General features: G+C 39.7%; 1 protein-coding gene across 1 annotated transcript in view; it reads right to left on the bottom strand.

Moving 5' to 3' along the window:
• Positions 1 to 1,002: 1,002 nt before the first annotated feature.
• Positions 1,003 to 22,103, bottom strand: part of LOC107571865 (B-cell receptor CD22-like) — a 21,541-nt gene continuing 440 nt past the window's right edge. Inside the window, exons 2-11 of the mRNA XM_016258249.1 lie at positions 21,140 to 21,388; positions 19,718 to 19,969; positions 16,376 to 16,627; positions 11,829 to 12,083; positions 11,431 to 11,685; positions 11,079 to 11,333; positions 6,098 to 6,352; positions 5,706 to 5,960; positions 5,488 to 5,607; positions 1,003 to 1,280 (exon numbers count right to left, since the gene is read on the bottom strand). Coding sequence (XP_016113735.1) covers positions 1,003 to 1,280; positions 5,488 to 5,607; positions 5,706 to 5,960; positions 6,098 to 6,352; positions 11,079 to 11,333; positions 11,431 to 11,685; positions 11,829 to 12,083; positions 16,376 to 16,627; positions 19,718 to 19,969; positions 21,140 to 21,388 — 2,426 coding nt within the window. The remainder of the gene's footprint in view (positions 1,281 to 5,487; positions 5,608 to 5,705; positions 5,961 to 6,097; positions 6,353 to 11,078; positions 11,334 to 11,430; positions 11,686 to 11,828; positions 12,084 to 16,375; positions 16,628 to 19,717; positions 19,970 to 21,139; positions 21,389 to 22,103) is intronic.

Raw genomic sequence — 22,103 nt, 5'->3', positions numbered from 1 at the left:
GTCCTGCAGAGTTTAGCTCCAACCCTAATTAAACACACCTGAACCAGCTAATCAAGGTCTTCCTAGGCATAGAAACTTCCAGGCAGGTGTGTTGAGGCAAGTTGGAGTTAAACTCCTCAGGAAACCGGTCCTCCAGGACAGAGTTTGTGAGACCCCTGGATTAAGATGCTCGTGAGGGGAAGAGCCTATAGCAGGGTTCCTCAAATCTTGCCCTGGAGGTCCAATGCACTGCAGAGTTTAGCTCCAACCCTGATCAAACTCACCTACCTTTGATTTTCTAATGATCCTGAAGACATTGATTAGCATGCTCAGGTGTGTTTGATTAGGGTTAGAGCTAAACTCTGCAGGAAAGTGGATCTCGTGGGCCAGATTTGAGGATCCCTGGCCTATAGTTTGTACATTAATGCTGTGATAATATTTGCTAATATGGTGATGTGTAACAGTGATTGCTGTTGTTAGAGCGCTGCTCTTTGTCTGTTACAGGCAGAGGCGGACAATCCAGGGGTCAGAAAGTAAAAGTCCTGCCATATGTTTATTCCACCCATGAACTCAGCAGCTGATTTCAGCAGAGGAGGAACCACATCATTCCTTTCAAGTCACAGACGAGTCTCGAGTCAAATCCCAAGTCCTCAAAGAGTTAAAGTTAATGAGATAATTAAGTGAGTAATTAAATGATGATTGTGCATTAGTGATGAACACCTGCTGTTATTGAGAATTACAGAGGATCAGATGTTGATGTTTTATTGGTTAAAATGATGGCACCATCATGGATTGCAATTTCATTTCGATTTATCGCGCAGCCCTAGTTTTCACCTTTTTTCACCTTAACTGTTTGCATCTCTGCAGATGAACTGATGGACACTGATATGTTCTTTTTTGCATCTAAAATAGAAGATACATTTAATTAAATATCAACAACAATAATATACATAATAACAATAATAATAATAATAACAATAATTGTGACATTGCATACAATTTTTAGATGACTTTATATCAAAATTACTGAACGATCATTAACTCACACATGACATTCAAAGTCACAGCGTCAGAGTCTTTCTCTCCATGTTGATTTCTGGACTTGCACTTGTATTCTCCACTGTGATCAGAGCTGATGTTTGAGATGTTGTAGATTCTTCCAGATCCTACAATTGTTCCTCCTTTAAACCAGCTGATTTCTGCAGGAGGGTTTGAATCACTGCTGCAGCTCAGAGTCACTGAAACTCCCTCCACTATTTCACAACATGGACTGATGGACACTGAGACGCTCTTTGGTGGATCTAAAAGAGAAACAGTTTTCATTAAATATCACAATAAAGTTAACATCAGATGCTATGTTTAGAGGATCTAAAGGCTCAAAATGTAAGTTTTGCAGCTAGAGGTCATTTAATAAATAACAAAGACATTGCTTGATGACACAGTTGCGGAGTGTGGAATCATGGGAGTTTTCTTGTTCCACTCCGCAGTCATTTTAGCTTTATAGGGTTATTTTTGGTGACAGAATCCATAGCAAATGATAAAGAATAATTGTGGTCCTTCACGAATGTGTAAAACAAACAACTGTGGCTTGCTAGATGCTACCAGAGATCGTTTTCATGGTGTTTTCATGGTGTTTTCATGGTGTTTTCATGGTGTTTTCATGGTGTTTTCATGGTGTTTTCATGGTGTTTACTAGGGCTGGGCGATATGGGTAAAAAACATACAAATAACAAACAAAATCACAGTAACATTTTTCATATGAGGTGATATCGATAACTATTTTGATAAATGTCCAATCTTTATTTCTTACATGTCTCTCCTTTTGATCAGAACTTGTTCACCTGTTTAGCAAGTGTTGGTCATTTCGCAAATCTGAGGTACAACATTCAAAATATTTATAATAATTTTTTTTTACTACACCAACTGAGTAAACTTAAGTAAATTCATTTTCAGGCTTTTATCCTTAAAATATCTTAAGATAAATTAATTTCTTATTTCCTGCATGTTCTAAAGCAGCGGTTGCCAGATCGCGATGAACTGGTAGATCTTTATCACTGTCCCAGTAGATCCAGAAAATAACAGAACAATTAGTACAAAAAACTGCATTTCTCCAGTTACATTTCTCCATGAATGTATCACTGAGGGGAACTTGCTGTCTTCAGAAATGTTTAGATGGCAATGGCATTTTCTTTTCCTGTTACCGCCACATAAAGTTATATTTATAAATGCAGCAATGCTTTGTTTACAGTAGTAATCAAGTAAACACTGTATCGCTGCTGTTCCATGAGCACCACCTGCTGTTAGAGAGTGGATTTGCATTCTCATTCAGGGGTGTGTTTCCCAAAAGCAACTATGGTCGCACGTTCCGTCATTACCAATAGAGTTCAATAGAACTAATGACCATAGTTAGCTAACAATGCTTTTGGGAAACACACCCAGCCCATGTACTGTTTTTATTTCATGCAGATGTTTTGTGTAGAATCATTTCACAAAGATAAAGTCAGACCATTCTGTTTTTGCTTTAAATCTTGAAATGATTTAATCGAATTCAAATAAAAAACAACTGCTCAGGCAACATGTGTTTAGCCCCTTTCATGGAAAGTTTGTTCACGCGGCAGCCATATTTGCAATGCCTCTGGGCAGGTATTTCGGGCATCCAAGACCAAGTCCTCTCTAAATGAATGGGGGGATCCTAAAATCTCAAAACTGCTTGCTGAACTCACAATTAAATTACATATTTCAAATCAGCAACAAAATCTGAAGTGAACTGCCCCATGATTGTTGTTCCTTATGCTCAAATAGTGTTAGAGCTAGACCAGCAATCTGCGGTCATAAGTGCGAGTCTCAGGTTTCTATGAGAACTGGAGCTTCAAACCCTGCAGTGACACAATAGGTGCGTTCGACTTGAAGCACGGCTACAGACGAGAGTAGCCGCTTGCAGTCGGGGACGGAATTGAAAGCAGAGACATCGAGTTGGACGCTTTCTGCTCCCGGTAGTGACGCTCTCACAGTGTTTGCATAGTAGGCTTGATTGAGATGCGCCTGGCCTCGCCTGAAATGTAGGTGAGAGTAGGCGGCTGCAGTGAGGGGAGGAGTGAAATAAGCGCAGTCGAGACGGACAGTTCGGACCTCTCGAAGTGGAACAGATACCTACGAGATCAAAGTAGGTATAACCGATATCATGTTATTCTCACTCGTGTGCTGTGCTGCTGATAAACATGATATAATTTCAGTTCTGTTGCTTTATATGAAAATAAATATGATGAACAAGACTCAAAGTGCTTGCTATTTAATTCCACACGAAAGGCATATTTATCATCCATTTTGACTTTAATACAAACATACATTTTTGATTTTTATAGAAATATGACAACTAGGGATGGGTATCGTTTACATTTTACTAATACCGATACTGCTTATCAATACTGTTATCGAAACTATTTGGTGCAAAAAGATATGAAGTGAAAAGTTTATTTTATTACTGCTGAACTTTAGCAACTGTATTAAAGTTCTTCAGTCAAGAGAAATTATTTATTTTTCTCTTTGTGTTTTATTTTATTAACATTAAAGGAATAGTTCACCCAAAAATGAAAATTGTGTCATCATTTACTCACTCTCAAGTTGTTTTAAACCTGAATGAGTTTCTTTCTTATGTTGAACATAAAAAGTTATTTTGAAGAATGTGGGAAACTAAACAGTTGCTACTGTACTAAAGTCAGTAGGGACCAGCAACTTTTTGGTTACCCACATTCTTTAAAATATCTTATTTTGTGTTCAGTACAAGAATAAATAAAAATTAATACATGTTTGATACAACATGACTGAGTAAATAATGACAGAATTTGAATTTTTGGGTGAACTATCCCTTTAATGACAAGCAGCAGCATGTTTAGTACTGTCCCTTTAAGAGCTGCACGCATCCATTTCTCTCTCAACTGTTTACTTTCATTTTAGATATAATTAACTGTGTTTATATGTAAACCTTGTGTGTTTTTGACAGTATTAGTTCAATCAGACAATAACTTAGTAATCAGGTGCTGTTTGACCAGCCTTTTAGTATATGGACGCTTCGGGTGTAACTGTTACGCGCTCTGAATAAGCACGTTAGAACAGCACGCAAATTAAACGTTTAACTGGCAAGGCTTTAAAGCACGCGGAAATAATGTACTTTTGTGATTGCGAATAAGTCTTGTGAGTGTAACTCTACCGAATTAACATTTGATGTGAATGTGTCTCACGAGTTTCAGTTGGAGCCGGAGCCGGAGCCGGAGCCGCGAGACATAATACAGCGCATTGCTTGAGGTAGATGTTGTGTTTTGTTAGTAAATGTTTAATTATATTACCAGTGTTGCCTCCTTCGTTCACTATTACACTACTGCATATACTGCATCTGACACTGGTGTCGCTTAGTTTTGTAACATGAGCCCACACTGTTTCGAAAGTTTCACTCTTGCTGTGATGACTGATTGCATTAAAATAAACTGACGAAAAACGAGTCAGTACTGAGCTTGTCTGAATTTATTATGAAATGTAAGACAAAAATTATGTTTTTGGACATGAAAGGATAGATGTTATATTTTGTTTTGGTGTAAATTACTTACTAAATACTAAACTGCCAATAATTTAAGCCACGGGGAGACTAGACAATTGTGATTCATTGTATTGTATTGCAAAATAATATAAAGATTTGTAATACAAAGTATTTTTCCAAAAGTAAGTTATATTAGTGTTTTTGTGCCGTGACGGTGAGGGCGGGAACATATGTGACGTAGCCACGCACACTTACTAGATTATCTCATTCTAGTGTTTAATGCCGAGGAGGACTCTAGCCTAAAAGACTCTGAAGGACTGAACTAGGAAGGTCGCAGCCTCGGTAGGATGCAGCCTTCCTTTTGAGAAGCACCCATAGTCTTTGGTGTAGCACCTTTGTTTGAATTGTGATTAAAATGGAGTGGTTGCCTCTATTTTCAAATAACTACAGATTTTATTTTATTTTTGTATTATTATTATTATTATATATATTTTTTTGCTTTAAAAAAATTTAATCATTCAATATGCTTGTAAAAAATAATCTGAATCAGCCTGAAAAATCATGATCAGTGCATCACTTATTAAAATAAAGGCCGCAATTTGGAAGTAGAATCAGGGCTGTCTTTTTTCTATACATTCTTCAGTAGGTAGATCTTGTCTTTCTGTGTGGCGTCACTAACGCTGTTTCATTACTCATTGGCACATAAACATTATATTGAACATGTGTTATTGTTCTATCGAGGGAAAAATATATTGTGATAATTATTACTATCTTTTTATTGCCGATCCCCCGTGTCTACTGACAACCAAGGGTAGGGGGGATAAGACACCATTGACAGGCGACGCAAAAGACACGGACCATTTCACTGGTTAAAACTGGATACTTTTGGGATAATGTAAGTACACAAGTCAACAAAATATATAACTCTGGTCTAGTAGTTTTTGGATATTTCAATGCAAAAATTGTACATATTGTACCTTCAATGTCGAAGATTTCTGCAGGTGGGTTTGAATCACTGCTGCAGCTCAGAGTCACTGAATCTCCCTCCACTATTTCACCAGATGGACTGATGGACACCAATGCATGTCTTGGAGCATCTAAAATAGAAAACAATTTTTTAATGTTTTATCAACAGTGATAAAACACAGTGGAACTAGGGGATCTGTTCTCATATCTTGCACCAGTATTCACTTACAAATCACATTCAGCATCACAATATCAGAAAGTTTCTCTCCATGTTTATTGATGGACTTGCACTTGTATTCTCCACTGTGTTCAGAGCTGATCTTTGAGATGTTGTAGATTCTTCCAGATCCTACAAACATTCCTCCTTTAAACCAGCTGATTTCTGCAGGTGGGTTTGAGTCACTGCTGCAGCTCAGAGTCACTGAATCTCCCTCCACTATTTCACCAGATGGACTGATGAACACTGAGGTGTTCTTTGTTGCATCTAAAAGAGTAAACAAATTTCATTAAATATCAACAACAATAATATATGTAATAACAATAATAATAACAATAATTTTGACATTACATACTATGTATAGAGGACTTTATATCAAAGTTACTGAACGATCATTAACTCACACATGACATTTAAATTCACAGCATCAGAGTCTTTCTCTCCATGTTGATTTCTGGACTTGCACTTGTATTCTCCACTGTCATCAGAGCTGATGTTTGAGATGCTGTAGATTCTTCCAGATCCTACAAACGTTCCCCCTTTAAACCAGCTGATTTCTGCAGGAGGGTTTGAATCACTGCTGCAGCTCAGAGTCACTGAAACTCCTTCCACTATTTCACCAGATGGACTGATGGACACTGAGACGCTCTTCGGTGGATCTAAAAGAGAAACAGTTTTCATTAAATATCACAATAAAGTTAACATCACATGCTATGTTTAGAGGATATAAAGGCCCAAAATGTAAGTTTTGCAGCTAGAGGTCATTTAATAAATAACAAAGACATTGCTTGATAACACAGTTGCGGAGTGTGGAATCATGGGAGTTTTCTTGTTCCACTCCGCAGTCATTTTAGCTTTATAGGATTTGTTTTGGCGACAGAATCCACAACAAAGGATAAAGAATAATTGTGGTCCTTCACGAATGTGTAAAACAAACAACTGTGGCTTGCTAGATGCTACCAGAGATCGTTGGCTTTGATGCTATACTACTTCCACATTTTTACAGGAAGGGCACTATATTTTCATGGTGTTTACTAGGGCTGGGCGATATGGGCAAAAAATTGTCACAATAAAAATTTTCATACGAGTTGATATCAATAACTATTGTGATACATTTCAAATCTTTATTTCATACAAGTTTAAAGGCAGATGTCTCTCCTTTCGGTCAGAACTTGTTCACCTGTTTGGCAAGTGTTGGTAATTTCACAAATCTGAGGTACAACATTCTAAATATTTATAATAATAAAATATTTTTTCTACACCAAATGAGTAAACTTAATTAAAACATTTTTCAGTCTTTTATCCTTAAAATATCTTAATAGAGAAATTAATTTCTTATTTCCTGCAAGTTCTAAAGCAGCGGTCACCAGATCGCGATCAACTGGTAGATCTTTATCACTGTCCCAGTAGATCCAGAAAATAACAGAAACATTTGTACAAAAAACATATTTCTCCAGTTACATTTCTCCATGAATGTATCACTGAGGGGAACTTGCTGTCTTCAGATATGTTTAGATGGCAATGGCATTTTCTTTTCCTGTTACCGCCGCATAAAGTTATATTTATAAATGCAGCAATGCTTTGTTTACAGTGGTAATCAAGGAAAAACTGTATCGCTGCTGTTCCATGAGCACCACCTGCTGTTAGAGAGTGGATTTGCATTCTCATTCAGGGGTGCATTTTCCAAAAGCAACTATGGTCGCAAGTTCCGTCATTACCAATAGAGTTCAATGGAACTAACGACCATAGTTAGCTAACAATGCTTTTGGGAAACACACACCAGCCCGTCTACTGTTTTTATTTCATGCAGATGTTTTATGTAGAATCATTTCACAAAGATAAAGTCAGACCATTCTGTTTTTGCTTTAAATCTTAAAATTATTTAATCTAATTCAAATGAAAAACGTCTCGGTTACGTATGTAACCCTCGTTCTCTGAAGGAGGGAACGGAGATGTCACATCGGATGACCGAGAAATTGGGATCTCGCTTAAAGAAACCAATCTACTTCGTTTAGTGTAACTAAACGAGCCAATGCACATTGGCATGTGATTATTGCATCCAGCTGCCGCTGATCACAGCGTGAGTATAAGTAGGCAGCTGGTTCAGCGCATATTCAGGTTTTCGCTGAGGAGCCGAGCTGGTGACCTGGCCGCTCAGCAGTGGTACAGAAGCTGTGGCGACGGGATGTGACATCTCCGTTCCCTCCTTCAGGGAACGAAGGTTACATACGTAACTGAGACATTCCCTTTCAGTCGGTCACTCTCGATGTCACGTCGGATGACCGACAAATTGGGATCCCTACCAAAGGGCCACAGATACTGCCCCTTCCAGTGTTCTGTGGAAGCCTCCTGCGCCCCTTCTTTTTGGCGTAGGCCGGGGCTTACCACAAGAAGACCAGCTACTGTTGCTATGGCACTGCCCACTCAGTAAGACTGGATAACACTGGGAAAACGTACCCGTACCACTTGGGACAGGAACGTTGCGGAAGCCCCATCCTTCCCGAAAGAGGTTTCGGAAGCACTTAAACATATGGACAACCATTTAGGTGCATATGGAAGATTAGAGGTGATTGTAAACCTCTTGGAAAATAGCAGAAAGTCTGCCGGGGAAACACGGGCTCTGAGGCTATACCGTGGATTTTACACATATGGGATCCACTTAGGTCTCTACATATGGAACCCAGCCCTCTACCGGTTCTCACAGATTCATCAAGTGAGGGCCTTGGGCCGGACGCTCTGCCACGTCTGGCTGCCAAGGGGACGGAGGAAATCAACAGGGTCTACGATATGGACTCTCTGGAGCAGTCTTAGCAAGCCGACCCAAAGCCAGGGCCTCTCAGTGCTTCTGCCCGTTTGAGGTGAGAACACAGGAGGATACCGGCTCCACATGAAGGCTATAGAATCTAGCGAACGTGTTGGGCGTCGCCCAGCCCGCCGCTCTACAAATATCCATCAGCGAGGCACCCTGAGCCAGCACCCAGGAGGTCAGTAGATCCTTCTTCAGAGGAATATGCCAAGGAGGGGCCGTCACAAGGAGCATCAGTTCCGGGAACCAAGTCCGAGTGGGCCAGTAAGGCGCCACGAGCAGGACCTGCTCCTCGTCCTCCCTGATCTTGCACAGTGTCTGTGCAAGAAGCTTCACTGGGGGAAATGCATACTTGCGAAGGCCCCGCGGCCAGCTGTGTGCCAGTGCGTCCATGTCGAGTGTTCCCTCGCTCAGGGAGTAGAACAACTGGCAGTGAGAGGTTTCTGGAGATGCAAACAGGTCTACCTGAGTGGCTCCGAAACGACTCCAAATCAGCTGGACCGTCTGGGGATGGAGTCTCCATTCTCCCGGGAGCGCAGCTCATGACAGCTTGTCGACTGCCCGGTTGTGCAGACCAGAAAGGTGAATGGCACGAAGTGACCTCAGATGCTTCTGACTCCAGAGGAGGAGGTGGCGGGCGAGTTGCGGCATGCGACGGGAGCGTAGACCACCTTGTCGGTTGATGTACGCAACGGCCACAGTGTTGTCCGTGCAGACCAGTACGTGCTTGCCTCGTAAGCGCCCTTTGAGATGGATCAAGGCAAGGCGCACTGCCAGCAACTCTAGGCATTTGATGTGCCAGTGCAGTTGGGGGCCCGTCCAAACCCCTGACACTAATTTTGGGTACCACAGACCATGAAGTCAGTGGCGGGAAAAAAAAGAAACAAAAGATTTTCCGCCCGGCCCTCCTCCGGGGGAGGGAGTGGTGCATTCACCATCTCCTCAAGTGCAGCTCACTCCATCTCTGGGTCGCCCGTCTCAGGGCCACTTGCTCTTCCGCTTGCCATCAGGTTTGGCGGGGGCCTGGATGGATGGGGTGGCTGCCCTGCGACCGACTCCACGGCGTTGCTTTGCTGGAGGCTGCTGCGTTTGGGGAGTGGGGGTGGCGGCGGCGGCGGCAGGGGGTCACCCTCGGCAACGAGCAGACTGAGGTGGCCGGGTGGTGGCAACAGCTGCACGCTGGGGCAGGATGTGTTTGATGGCCTCAGTCTGCTTCTGTGCGGCAGAGAACTGCTAGGCGAAGTTCTCCACTGCGTCGCCGAAGAGGCCGGTCTGGGACACGGGGGCATTTAAAAACCGAGTTTTGTCAGTCTCCCTCATGTCGGCCAGACCCATCGAGGGTGGTGAGGGAGGATGAGGCACTGGGGCGGATTCTGGCAATGAAAGGTGCCGTCCATGACCCAGTAAGCTCTTCATGCACCTCCGGGAAGAAAGGCACTGGGATGGGGCCCTGAGAACCAGCTCGAGCCACCCCGAGAAACCAATCATCCAGCCTTGAGGGTTCGGGACGTGGTGGATGTTTCCACTCAAGCCCGATCCTCTCGGTGGCCCGGGCAAGCATAGCCACCATTTCCGTATCCGTATCCGGCATTGCTGGCCGCCCAGAAGGTGGCAGCACTGCCAGGTCACCATATCCAGAAAGGTCTGGCTCACCCTCTGATGCAGCGATCGACATCCGATCGTCAGGGGGAGCACCGAAGAATACAAGTGGTAACCCACGAGAGGGTCCAGCCTGTTCTTTCAGTGGCTCCACTGGCTGCGAAGTGCCGGTGGAAGGAGGAACCCTCGGAGGTTGGTTCCTCGGAGGGGAATTCCTCACCGTCACCTTAAAGACCAGTCTGGCTACTGCCAGAAGTAGCGTCCCCCCGGCGGCCGCCAGGGGGAGCCCTAGATCTAGACAGAGGCACGGGCACCCCGCCCCTTTGGAGGAAACGGAGCCTGATCCACAACTCCACGACGATCATTCTCCTGCAATGGGAACATGACTCATCCGCGAACGCCACCTCAGTGTGTTTAATGCTCAGACACGTGAGGCAGCGATCATGACCATCACCCGTCGCCAGGTAACGACCGCATCCAGAAACGCATGGATGGAAAGGCATCTTTAAAAAGACGTCCACCCGTGAATGCTCTTTTAGAGTTTGCTCTTTTAGAATGTGCTCTTTTAGTTTGCTGAAGTGCACAGGGGAGATGGCAGCCTGATGTGTGCAACCCACTTGACATGGGAAGAACCACTGCCGATGAAATGCCGTACCACCAGCACCAGAGCTTCCTAGAGCGTGCTGAACTCGTTGAGTTTCTCCGAAGCTGTAGTCAGGAGCAGAACGAAACAATCGCTCGGCTCCGAAGCAAAAAGCTGAATATGCGCTGCACCAGCTACCTACTTATACTCACACTGTGATCAGCAGCAGCTGGATGCAATAATCGCATGCCAATGTGTATTGGCTCGTTTAGTTACTTGAAGTAGATTGGTCTCTCTAAGTGATATCCCAATTTGTCGGTCATCCGATGTGATGTCGAGAGGAAATTGTACATATTGTACCTTCAGTGTCAAAGTTACTGAACCATCATTAACTCACACATGACATTTAATGTCACAGCATCAGAGTATTTCTTTCCTAGTTCATTGATGGACTTGCACTTGTACTCTCCACTGTGATCAGAGCTGATGTTTGAGATGTTGTAGATTCTTCCAGATCCTAAAAACCTTCTTTCTTTGAACCAGCTGATTTCTGCAGGTGGGTTTGAATCACTTCTGCAGCTCAGAGTCACTGAATCTCCCTCCACTATTTCACCAGATGGACTGATGGACACCACTGCATTTCTTGGAGCATCTAAAATAGAATAAATAAATAAATGTTATATAAACAGTGATAAAACACACTTGAACTAGAGGATCTGTTCTCAGATCTTGCACCAGTGTTCACTTACACATCACATTCAGCATCACAATATCAGAAGGTTTTTCTCCATGTTCATTGATGGACTTGCACTTGTATTCTCCACTTTGATCAGCACTGATCTTTGAGATGCTGTAGATTCTTTCAGATCCTACAAAAGTTTCTCCTTTAAACCAGCTGATTTCTGCAGGTGGGTTTGAATCACTGCTGCAGCTCAGAATCACTGAATATCCCTCCTTTATTTCACCAGATGGACTGATGGACACTGAAATGTTCTTTGATGCATCTAAAAGAGAAAACTAAATTTCATTAAATATCAACAACAATAATATATACATTAATAACTAATAATAATAATAATAATACTTTTGACATTACATACTGTTTAGAGGACTTTATATCAATGTTACTGGACGAGTATTAACTTACACATGACATTTAAATTCACAGCATCAGAGTCTTTCTCTCCATGTTTATTGATGGAGTTGCACTTGTATTCTCCACTGTGATCAGAGCTGATGTTTGAGATGCTGTAGATTCTTCCAGATCCTACAAACTTTCCTTCTTTAAACCAGCTGATTTCTGCAGGTGGGTTTGAATCACTGCTGCAGATCAGAGTCACTGAATCTCCCTCCACTATTTCACCAGATGGACTGATGGACACTGAGACGCTCTTTGGTGGATCTAAAAGAGAAACAGTTTTCATTAAATATCACAATAAAGTTAACATCACATGCTATGTTTAGAGGATCTAAAGGCCCAAAATGTAAGTTTTGCAGCTAGAGATCACTTATAAATAAAGAAATAATAAATAAAAAGAAACTGCTTGATGACACAGTGACAGAGTGTGGAATCATGGGAGTTTACTTGTTTCACTCCGCAGTCATTTTTGCTTTATAGGGTTATTATTTTTTTGCGACCAAATCCACAGCAAACTATAAAGAATAATTGTGGTCCATCACAAATGTGTTAAACAAACAACTGTGGCTTGCTAGATGCTACCAGAGATCGTTGGCTTTGATGCTACAACTACAACTTCCACATTGTTACAGGAAGCACACTGTGTTTTCATGGTGTTTACTAGGGCTGGGCGATATGGGCAAAAAATGATCACAATACATTTTTTCATACCAGTTAATATTGATAACTATTGCAATAAATGTCAAGTTTTCATTTCTTACAAGTTTAAAGACTGTTATTGTTCTATCAAGGGAAAAATATATTGTGATCATTTTTGCTATCGTTTTATCGCCGAGCCCCAGTGTCTACTGACAACCAAGGCTGGCGCAAGCTCAACTGCCGCTCTAGGCAAAACACTGTCGTGCCGCTACCATTTCACACTCACAATTAAACACGATCTTTAAGATGCATGTGAAAGACAGGAGATTTTGTTTATTGATAAAATTGCACTAAAGTAAAAGCAGACATGAGCATGTTTTCGGATTTATTTATTTTTTTCATAGACTACTACAACGTAAAAAAAATTAAAATAATAATAAATAAATAAAAAATTCATAAGATTTGGGAGAATTCCCAGCGAGTTCAGGACGCGGAAAGCACAAGTCTCTGTAGTTAATTTTCAATAAGAGACACAGAAATCTGTTCAAGCCATGATCGTACAGCTGAAATGCTGTCACTGGTGTGCACAGCTATTCGTCACGGTTATAAATATAATAAATATTAATATATGTGTTATATAAATATTACGCATGCAATAAGACGTAGCCTTTCCCTTGTCAAGTGTCGGAAAGAACGGGGGTTTGGGTAAAAATGCCACCAAATTGGACAATAGTGACCATGTACAATTAAACTAAATCTGTTATGGTTATCACAAATAAAATTAAAATTAAATGAGAAGTGTCGATTGCGGTATTAAATTTGGTTCTGCTCATGCTGCAACATGTTTCTTTTTATGGTGGTCAATCAGAGGTGTTCAGATTAATCTTCTCTGAAACGCCAGAATTTTGTTCAGTGCGCGCTAACTGACTGACCCCGCTAGAATTTTTATGTTCCCAGAACGCTCTCAGAATGTCCCCGCTGGTGTCAAGGGCATTCCCAGAATGTTCTGAGATGGTCATGATGTGGAGTTCTTTAAAGGGTTGGGGGACGTTATTTGGCAGACCTCCAGGCATTAACACTGGTCAGAGTGTATTTGGTCCCACACTACAGAGTGCTAAAGTAACAATGAAGCAGAGTTGAAGTTCATGAGAGAATTAAGTAATTAATTAAGAAACAGAAATAAGAGAAAAACAACAACTACAACTGACTTCAGCCACAGTCTTAGATAAAATAAACTGAAATAAAACATTAAATCTCTCAAGATCTCAGCAGAGGATGATTAAACAACTCCACACACAGCAGCACCAGCTTCACTCATTACTAACCAGTTTGACTTTTTTTGTCATGCATCTACAGAAGCCCTTATTGAGAATTAAAATAGGTTTAGATGTTGATGTTTTATTGAAAATAATAAATTTGAAGTCACCTTTGTGGAGATAAGTGTTTTAGTTGGGTTCCTGACCCTTGACTTTTTAACTTCAGTTTATCTCTGACTGCTGTAACTGTATATAAAGCACATTTGTTATGGTGAGAAAAGCCAAGGGAAAATGTGACCACGTCCTATTGGCCACTTATTGGTCACATTCATAGTTACTGATTTCATTCCATTTAAGGCTATTATATTTTTATAATTTTTGCATCATTTTTGTCCTATGACATGAGATTAAACATCACTTTGAGAACTTGAGCAATATTATTAACATGGTGCACAGACAGATTTCAGTTCTGGCACTGATAGACATGAAGAACCAGTATGTGAATCTCAGCAATGATGACAAAATATTCTGATAATTTTTATATGAATTTTGAACGTCACAAATCAAGGTGGTAAAATAAAAATAAAATAAAAGCAAATAGTAAGAATAAAAGAAAATACTAAGACAAAGCAGCTGCATGATGTCGCAATGCAGTGCATGCTGGGAGCCATAGATGAGTTTTGATTGGTGCACCCAGAATGTAATGCAACATGAATCTGTCTGATGATCGTCACCATTGTTAAGATTAATTTGCTGATTCTTGATGTCTGTGTGTCTAAACTGCACAGATGTTCAAAACTGGTCTGTAAAGTTTTTTTAAGCTTCTTCATATTAGTGCATTAAAAAAACAACTGTGATTAACATCAGAAAATAAGTCATACATCACCATTAATGAAATCTGTATCAGGCTACTACATGATAACCTTTCATTACCAATAAGTGGCCAATATAATCTGATCACATTTTCTCATGGCTTTTCTTGCTGCAATGGATATGTTTTACAAACAGTTTCTGCAGTAAGAGAAAAAATAAAAAAGTTAAAAGTTAAGGGCCAGGAGCTCAACTAAAGCACACGTTAACTCCACAACAGTGACTTTAAACTTTATTATTTTCAGTAGAACATCAACATCTAAACCTCTATTAATTCTCAATAAGGGCTTCTGTAGATGTATAACAAAAAAGTCAAACTAGTTAGTAATGAGTGAAGCTGGTGCTGCTGTTTGTGGAGTTGTTTAATCATCCTCTGCTGAGATCTTGAGAGATTTAATGTGTTTTTCAGTTGATTTCATCTTAAGCCTGGCTCACACTACAGGATTTTTAGCCACATTTAGCCCCGATTTCCCCCTCCCGAGAATCGGAGCAAAAATCTTGTCGAGCCCCTCGATCGGTCCCGATGTTCGGCGTGGATTATCTGGTAATGTGAGGCGTTCACAGATCGAATCTTGCACCTCCCGATCTGCTCGCACACAAATCGAGGCCGCCCCGATCATATAAAAACATGTTTGATATTTAGGATTGAAATCGGTATGATGACGGCTATAGGATTACGTCAGTACTTTCACAATAGCCAATGCGCGACCGCAAAACAGCTGCTGTACGGCTCCGTTGGATAGTGGAGACGGAGGAAACTGCTTCTTGACGTTTAGTAGTAACATGACTGTCTGTATAATGTGTCGAAAACGTATCATAACCGTAAGAAGAAAGAGAAGCGCTGGAGTGAAATCACCTCAGTTTTGAACGTGTACGGGGGTGGCAGGGCGAGTCACGTGAGGCGATCACATGAGGCGCTCCCTCTGGCATGATAATCTTAATAATATCTTGTAGTGTGTGATGCGCCATGATGTTCGAATTTTGTAGTGTGTGCATGTTTAAGATTTGAGAGAAGATAATCTGCAAAGATTCTCCTTATGTGTGTGCTGCAACCAGATTTCATAATCGGTTAGGATTTTAAAACTCCTGTAGTGTGAGCCCGGCTTAAGGCTGTGACGGGAAGTCAGTTGTAGTTGTTGTGTTTTTCTTTTTTTCTGTTTCTTAATTAATGACTTAATTCTCTCATTCGCTTCAACTCTGCTTCAGTGTTACTTTAGCACTCTGTAGTGTGGGACCAAATACACTCTGAGCAGTATTAATCTCTGAAGGTCCTCCAAATAACTTCCCCCAACCCTTTAAAGAACTCCACATCATGACCATCTCAGAATATTCTGGGAATGTTTTTTGACACCAGTGGGGACGTTCAGGGGCGACGAGGGTGCGGCATTACTATGAAGCAAAGTTAATTTAGATTTAGAATAACTAACAGGGTAATAACTTGTTGCTATGAGTGCATTAATACAAAATGAATGCCCAAAAGATAAAATAAAATCTCTGGCTTTTTTGCTGCCCTGACTGTGCTGCCGCCCTCGGCAGCTGCCTAGTTCACCTATATGCACGCGCTGGCCCTGCTGACAACCGAGGGTAGGGGTAATATCACTCCATTAACAGGTGACGCAAAAGACGGACCATTTTGATGGTTAAAACTGTGAATTTTAACAGTTTTGGAAACATTTGGGATAATGCAAGTACACAAGTCAACAAAATATATAACTCCGTTCTAGTGGTTTTTGGATGCAGAAAATCGTACGTATTGTATCTTTAATGTCAAAGTTACCATCATTAACTCACACATGACGTTTAAAGTCACAGCAGAGTATTTCCCTCCATGTTTATTTCTGGACTTGCACTTGTATTCTCCACTGTGATCAGAGCTGATCTTTGAGATGTTGTAGATTCTTCCAGATCCTACAATTGTTCCTCCTTTAAACCAGCTGATTTCTGCAGGTGGGTTTGAATCACTGCTGCAGTTCAGAGTCACTGAATCTCCTTCCACTATTTCACCAGATCCGTTTAAGAACACTGAGACGTTCCTGGGTGGGTCAATTAGCAGATTATTTATTTAAGGCCTCTTACACTTTTAAACTACTAATATGAACTAAAATGATCAAAACAGATAAGTAGCATATTCTGTTTTATAACAAACTCACACAACGTTTAAAGTCACTGAGAAGTATTTTTCTCCATGTTCATTGCTCTTCATTGCCCCCCTCCCCTCCACTTGCCTGTCTCGTGTCCAGTTCAAACTGAATTTATAATTCTAACCCTTACAATGCTTTTACTGAGTGCAATAGATTTGCAGTTCACTGTTTCAGATTTAATCCGGGTTTTCCTGCATTTTAATATATATGTTTTGGGCCGGTACACAAGCAACATTTGTGCTAGATGGTTGTCCTGCATCTTCAATAAACAAGCATGTAGTCCAAAATGCAGCTGATAGAGTTCTTTCCAGGTCAAGAAAATATGATCATATTATCCCAATTTTACAGTCTCTGCACTGGCTACCTGTTAAGTTCCGTATCAGTCACAACATATTACTACTTATAAGGCCCTACATGGTTTAGCTCCTGCGTACCTAACTAGTCTTCTATTACATTACAATCCATCACGCTCCCTAAGGTCACAAAACTCTGGACTTTTGGTAGTACCTAGGATAGCGAAGTCCACTAAAGGAGGGGGAGTTTTTTTCACATTTGGCTCCCAAACTCTGGAATAGCCTTCCTGATAACGTTCGGGGTTCAGACACACTCTCTCTGTTTAAATCTAGATTAAAGACACATCTCTTCAGCCAAGCATTCACATGATGTCTCTCAAAACCTTGTACTCCAGTTATATCTGATCTAGTGCAAATTATCATTCTTTTGCTTGGTTTGAACACATGATCACGTTTGCTTTGTTGGAACAGCATCTATGCTAAATTGTCTCTATTTGCTTCTCTGTTTCTGCCACATGATGAGCATCCCGAGGTAACTACACAGTAAAATCCCGAATGTTAAATTAACACTGCTTGGAGCATATATGGTCCCATTCTAAAAGAGTGTAAAAGTAACACTGAAACAGTGTTAAGTTAATGAGATAATTATGTGATTAATTAAGTGCTGATTCAGCATTAGTGATGAACAGCTGCTGTTAACAAGCAGAATCGCTGAAGAAAAGAGAAACAAGAATTACAACTGACTTCAGCCACAGACTTAGATAAAAGTAACTGAAATAAAAGAAGACATTAAATCTCTCAAGAGCTCAGCAGAAGATCACCAGCTTCACACATTACTAACCAGTTTGACTTTTTGTTTGTCATGCGTCTAAAAATGTCTTATTAAGAATTAACAGAGGTTTAGATGTTAATGTTTATTGAAAATAATACAATTTGAAGTCAATGATGTAGAAGTAGACATTGATCTGATTCTGCAGAGGTCGTCTTTCATTGCACCATTACGTTATAATGTGGCAAAATCTGAAACAAGTCATTTTCTGAGCTTGGTTTCAATAAAAGCTGTTTTTGGACTAACAAGGAAGTTTTCAGCTCTGAAACGTACAGGATTTTAACTTTTATAATGACCTCTTAAATGTCAAAAAATCAAGGAAAATTTGATTTTTTAATTACATTTCTTTAGACAAGTTTACATATTTAGATTTTTATTTTATATTTATTTTATTTATTTATTTATTTGAGTGATTTCTTAACAGTTTTTTTAAATTTACATTTTATTAGGGCTGTCAGTTTAACGCGTTAACTTAATTAGTTATGAAAAACAACGTGATTAAAATATTTTTACGCAGTTAACACACTGGCCCCGCCCCCAGACCTGTACGTCATCTTACATTTCATGCAGTTGACTGTTGACAAATATGCCCTAAAATTCAAGATATTGGGACAAAAAAAATGCCCCTGTATGAGTTTTTGTCTTATATTTATATCACATGATAAGTGATATCACACGAGTAGTGAGAACAATATCACATGAGTGCTGTTTTTGTCACGAATAGCACGAGTGCAAATGTGATTTTATACAGCAGTTCAGTAAAAAAAAGAATAATATTGCGTTATATTTTAAGCATGATATTGTGTTGTAGCTCAATTTTTCCATCAAAAATATTACCTATAAAGTCACCACAGAACTGTTGTGTGTCTGTGAGCAACATAGCGGTGATTAGTTTCTGTATGACGCCTCGCTTTGAAAGAATCATGTGAACCAATGATTCAAAGGCCCAATCATAGTGAGAGCCATTTGAACGAATTGAATGAATGAATGAATGACGCATAAAAACATTTACCGCCACCTGCTGGCAGATTTATCTTCTTATTTAGAGTATAATTTTAGTTAAATTTTCAGTTCAATCAGGTCTCACCCTCATGTCCTTTCAAAGAAGGACTTACTTTAGCAAAATAAAATAAGGTGTTTTGAAGACTACTGGTAACAAAGCTGTTCTGGTTACCAGTGTCTTTCATTGCATGAAAAAATACTGCCATGTTTCTCAAATAATTTTCTGTCATGTACCATATAATTTATGTTAGGCCGTTGTAGCCTAAATGTTTATGTGTAATACATTTTATGTTGAATCAAATAAAATATTTATTTCTAAAGCTACTATTTTCAATGTCTACTTGATACTTTCTCATCTCACAATATTAGCTTTAAATAATCTGTTGTGGGTATTTTCACTGCCAAATTTATTTTGCGGTTAATTCGATTAATTAATCGCTGCACCATGTAATTAATAAGATTAATAATTGTAATCGACTGACAGCCCTACATTTTATTTATTTAGTTTTACACTTATATAAATTGTAGTAGGTTTACATCAGGGAATAAAAACAATTAAAAGTTTGACAAACTGAACAGAAGAAATTAACTGGAGAATATTTCCACATCAAAGGCGGCAGAGCCAAAGAGCACAACTATGTATTACATAATCACCATGGACTAATCATAGTTCGAAAACATTTAACAGCGATAACTAGATTTTCTGGAAAGTTCACTTTTGCACGTTTTTTTTTTTTTCAAACTCCTGAAATAAATTCTAAATTAACTTAATTGCGCTCGGAAAATTACATCACAGAATTAGTTCTTTGAATTTGCCTTATGTTTAGGGTATTCAGTGTCACAGTTACTTTAACCATCACTAACTTACATTTGAGGTTTAAAGTTACAGCAGAGTATTTCTCTCCATGTTGATTTCTGGACTTGCACTTGTATTCTCCACTGTGATCAGAGCTGATCTTTGAGATGCTGTAGATTCTTCCAGATCCTACAATCGTTCCTCCTTTAAACCAGCTGATTTCTGCAGGTGGGTTTGAATCACTGCTGCAGCTCAGAGCCACTGAATCTCCCTCCATTATTTCACCAGATGGACTGATGGACACTGAGACGCTCTTGGGTGGGTCTAAAAGGGAAAAACAGATTTCATTAAATATCAGAAAGATTACATCACATACTATGTTTAAAATGTCTAAAGGCTAATATGTAAGTTTTACCACTAGGGGTCGCTTATTCAAAACAATAACAAAGACACACTGCGTCCCAATGTTCACACTGTCCATACTTAATAGTATGTGAGACGGATGTGCGCGACCGACGCTTAAGTAGAGAGGTTTAGATAAAGGGGTTTGAGTATCTAATAATCAACAGTTAACCTGGTAAAAATGTTTATTTAATGTTATCTATGTTATATTTAATCTACAACAAAAATATTAACTTTACATCTGGTTGGCCATTAACTTTTAAAAGATCATTCTGCAAAAAATATGAGCAGAGTTCTCCACATAAAGACCCACGGCTGCGAGATCAACATGCTTCTACTTTTCTCTCCAATACGGTAGGAAGTTAAATGAAATGAAATGTGGAGGATATAAACTCTGAGAAGATGATTGACAGGCTAGGTTACAGTGACAGGGTGTGTGTAACTATGCGACAGATCGGTCCGTTAAAGACACAGTTGTGTGACGTAATAGTATGTCCCAAAGCTTGCCTACTCTTCTACGACACACTCAAAAGTGTGTTACCAAAAGAGTACATACTTTAAGGGCGTAGAATAAGTAGGCACACTGGGACGCAGCAATAGCTTGATGACACAGTGACGGAGTATGGGATCATGGGAGTTGTCGTGTTCCACTCTGCAGTCATTTCTGCTTTAAAGGGTTATTTTTGATGACATAATCTGCAGTAAATGATAATTAATATTTTTTGTCCATCACAAATGTGTAAAACAAACAACTGTGGCTTGCTAGATGCTACCAGAGATCGCCGGCTTTGATGACACAACAACTACTTCCACATTTTTACAGGAAGCGCACTGTTTCCATGGTGTATACTGACAACCGAGGGTAGGGGGAATAAGACGTCATTGACAGGCGATGCAAAGACACGGCCCATTTCACTGGTTAAAACTGTGAATTTCTCTAGATTTAAACATAAATCAATGAAATATTTGGGATAATGTAAGTTCACATGTCAACAATACATATAACATTGTTCTAGTGGATTTTGTATATGTCAATGCAAAAATAAGTATTGTACCTACAATGTCAAAGTTACTGAACCATCATTAACTCACACATGATGTTTAAAGTCACAGCATCAGAGTATGTCTCTCCATGTTTATTTCTGGACTTGCACTTGTATTCTCCACTGTGATCAGAGCTGATGTTTGAGATGCTGTAGATTCTTCCAGATCCTACAAACGTTCCTCCTTTAAACCAGCTTATTTCTGCAGGTGGGTCACTGCTGCAGCTCAGAGTCACTGAATCTCCCTCCACTATTTCACCAGATCCAGTTATGGACACTGAGACACTCTTTGGAGGATCTTAAACAGACAAAATTGAAGTTCAGTTACAGACACAAATTCTACAAGTAAAAAAAGAAAGAAAAGAAAGGCAAGGCAAGTTTATTTATATAGCACATTTCGTACACAATGGTAATTCAAAGTGCTTAACATAAAAGAAAGTAAAATAATCATTAAAAAAATAATCACAAGAATAATATAAGGAATTTAAAAACTTTGAAAATGATTTAAAAATTGATTTAAAATAAATTTAAGACAGTTAAAAGTAGAAAATGATTATACATACATAAAATACAGTGCAATCAGTTCGGACATCGCAAAGTGCTCATTCAGTAAATGCACAGCTAAACAGATGAGTTTTGAGTCTGGATTTAAATGTGACTAATGTTTTAGCACATCTGATCTCTTCTGGAAGCTGATTCCAACTGCGGGCGGCATAATAACTAAAAGCAGATTCCCCTTGTTTTGTGTGAACCCTTGGTATTTCTAACTGACTCGATCCTAATGATCTGAGTGGTCTGTTAGGTTTATATTCAGTGAGCATATCTGTGAAGCATTTAGGTTCAAGGCCATTGAGTGATTTATAAACGAGTAAAAGTACTTTAAAATCAATCCTAAATATAACTGGAAGCCAGTGTAAGGACCTGAGGACTGGTGTGATATGTTCAGATTTTCTGGTTCTATTCGGAATCTAGTCGGAGAAAGAAAGAAAGAAAGAAAGAAAGAAAGAAAGAAA

The sequence above is a fragment of the Sinocyclocheilus grahami genome, unplaced genomic scaffold, assembly GCF_001515645.1.
Source record: "Sinocyclocheilus grahami isolate Dianchi unplaced genomic scaffold, SAMN03320097.WGS_v1.1 scaffold1664.1, whole genome shotgun sequence".
NCBI lineage: Eukaryota > Metazoa > Chordata > Actinopteri > Cypriniformes > Cyprinidae > Sinocyclocheilus > Sinocyclocheilus grahami.
Note: the sequence above shows the minus strand (reverse complement) of the source record. Positions and strands in the feature narration are given on the sequence as shown.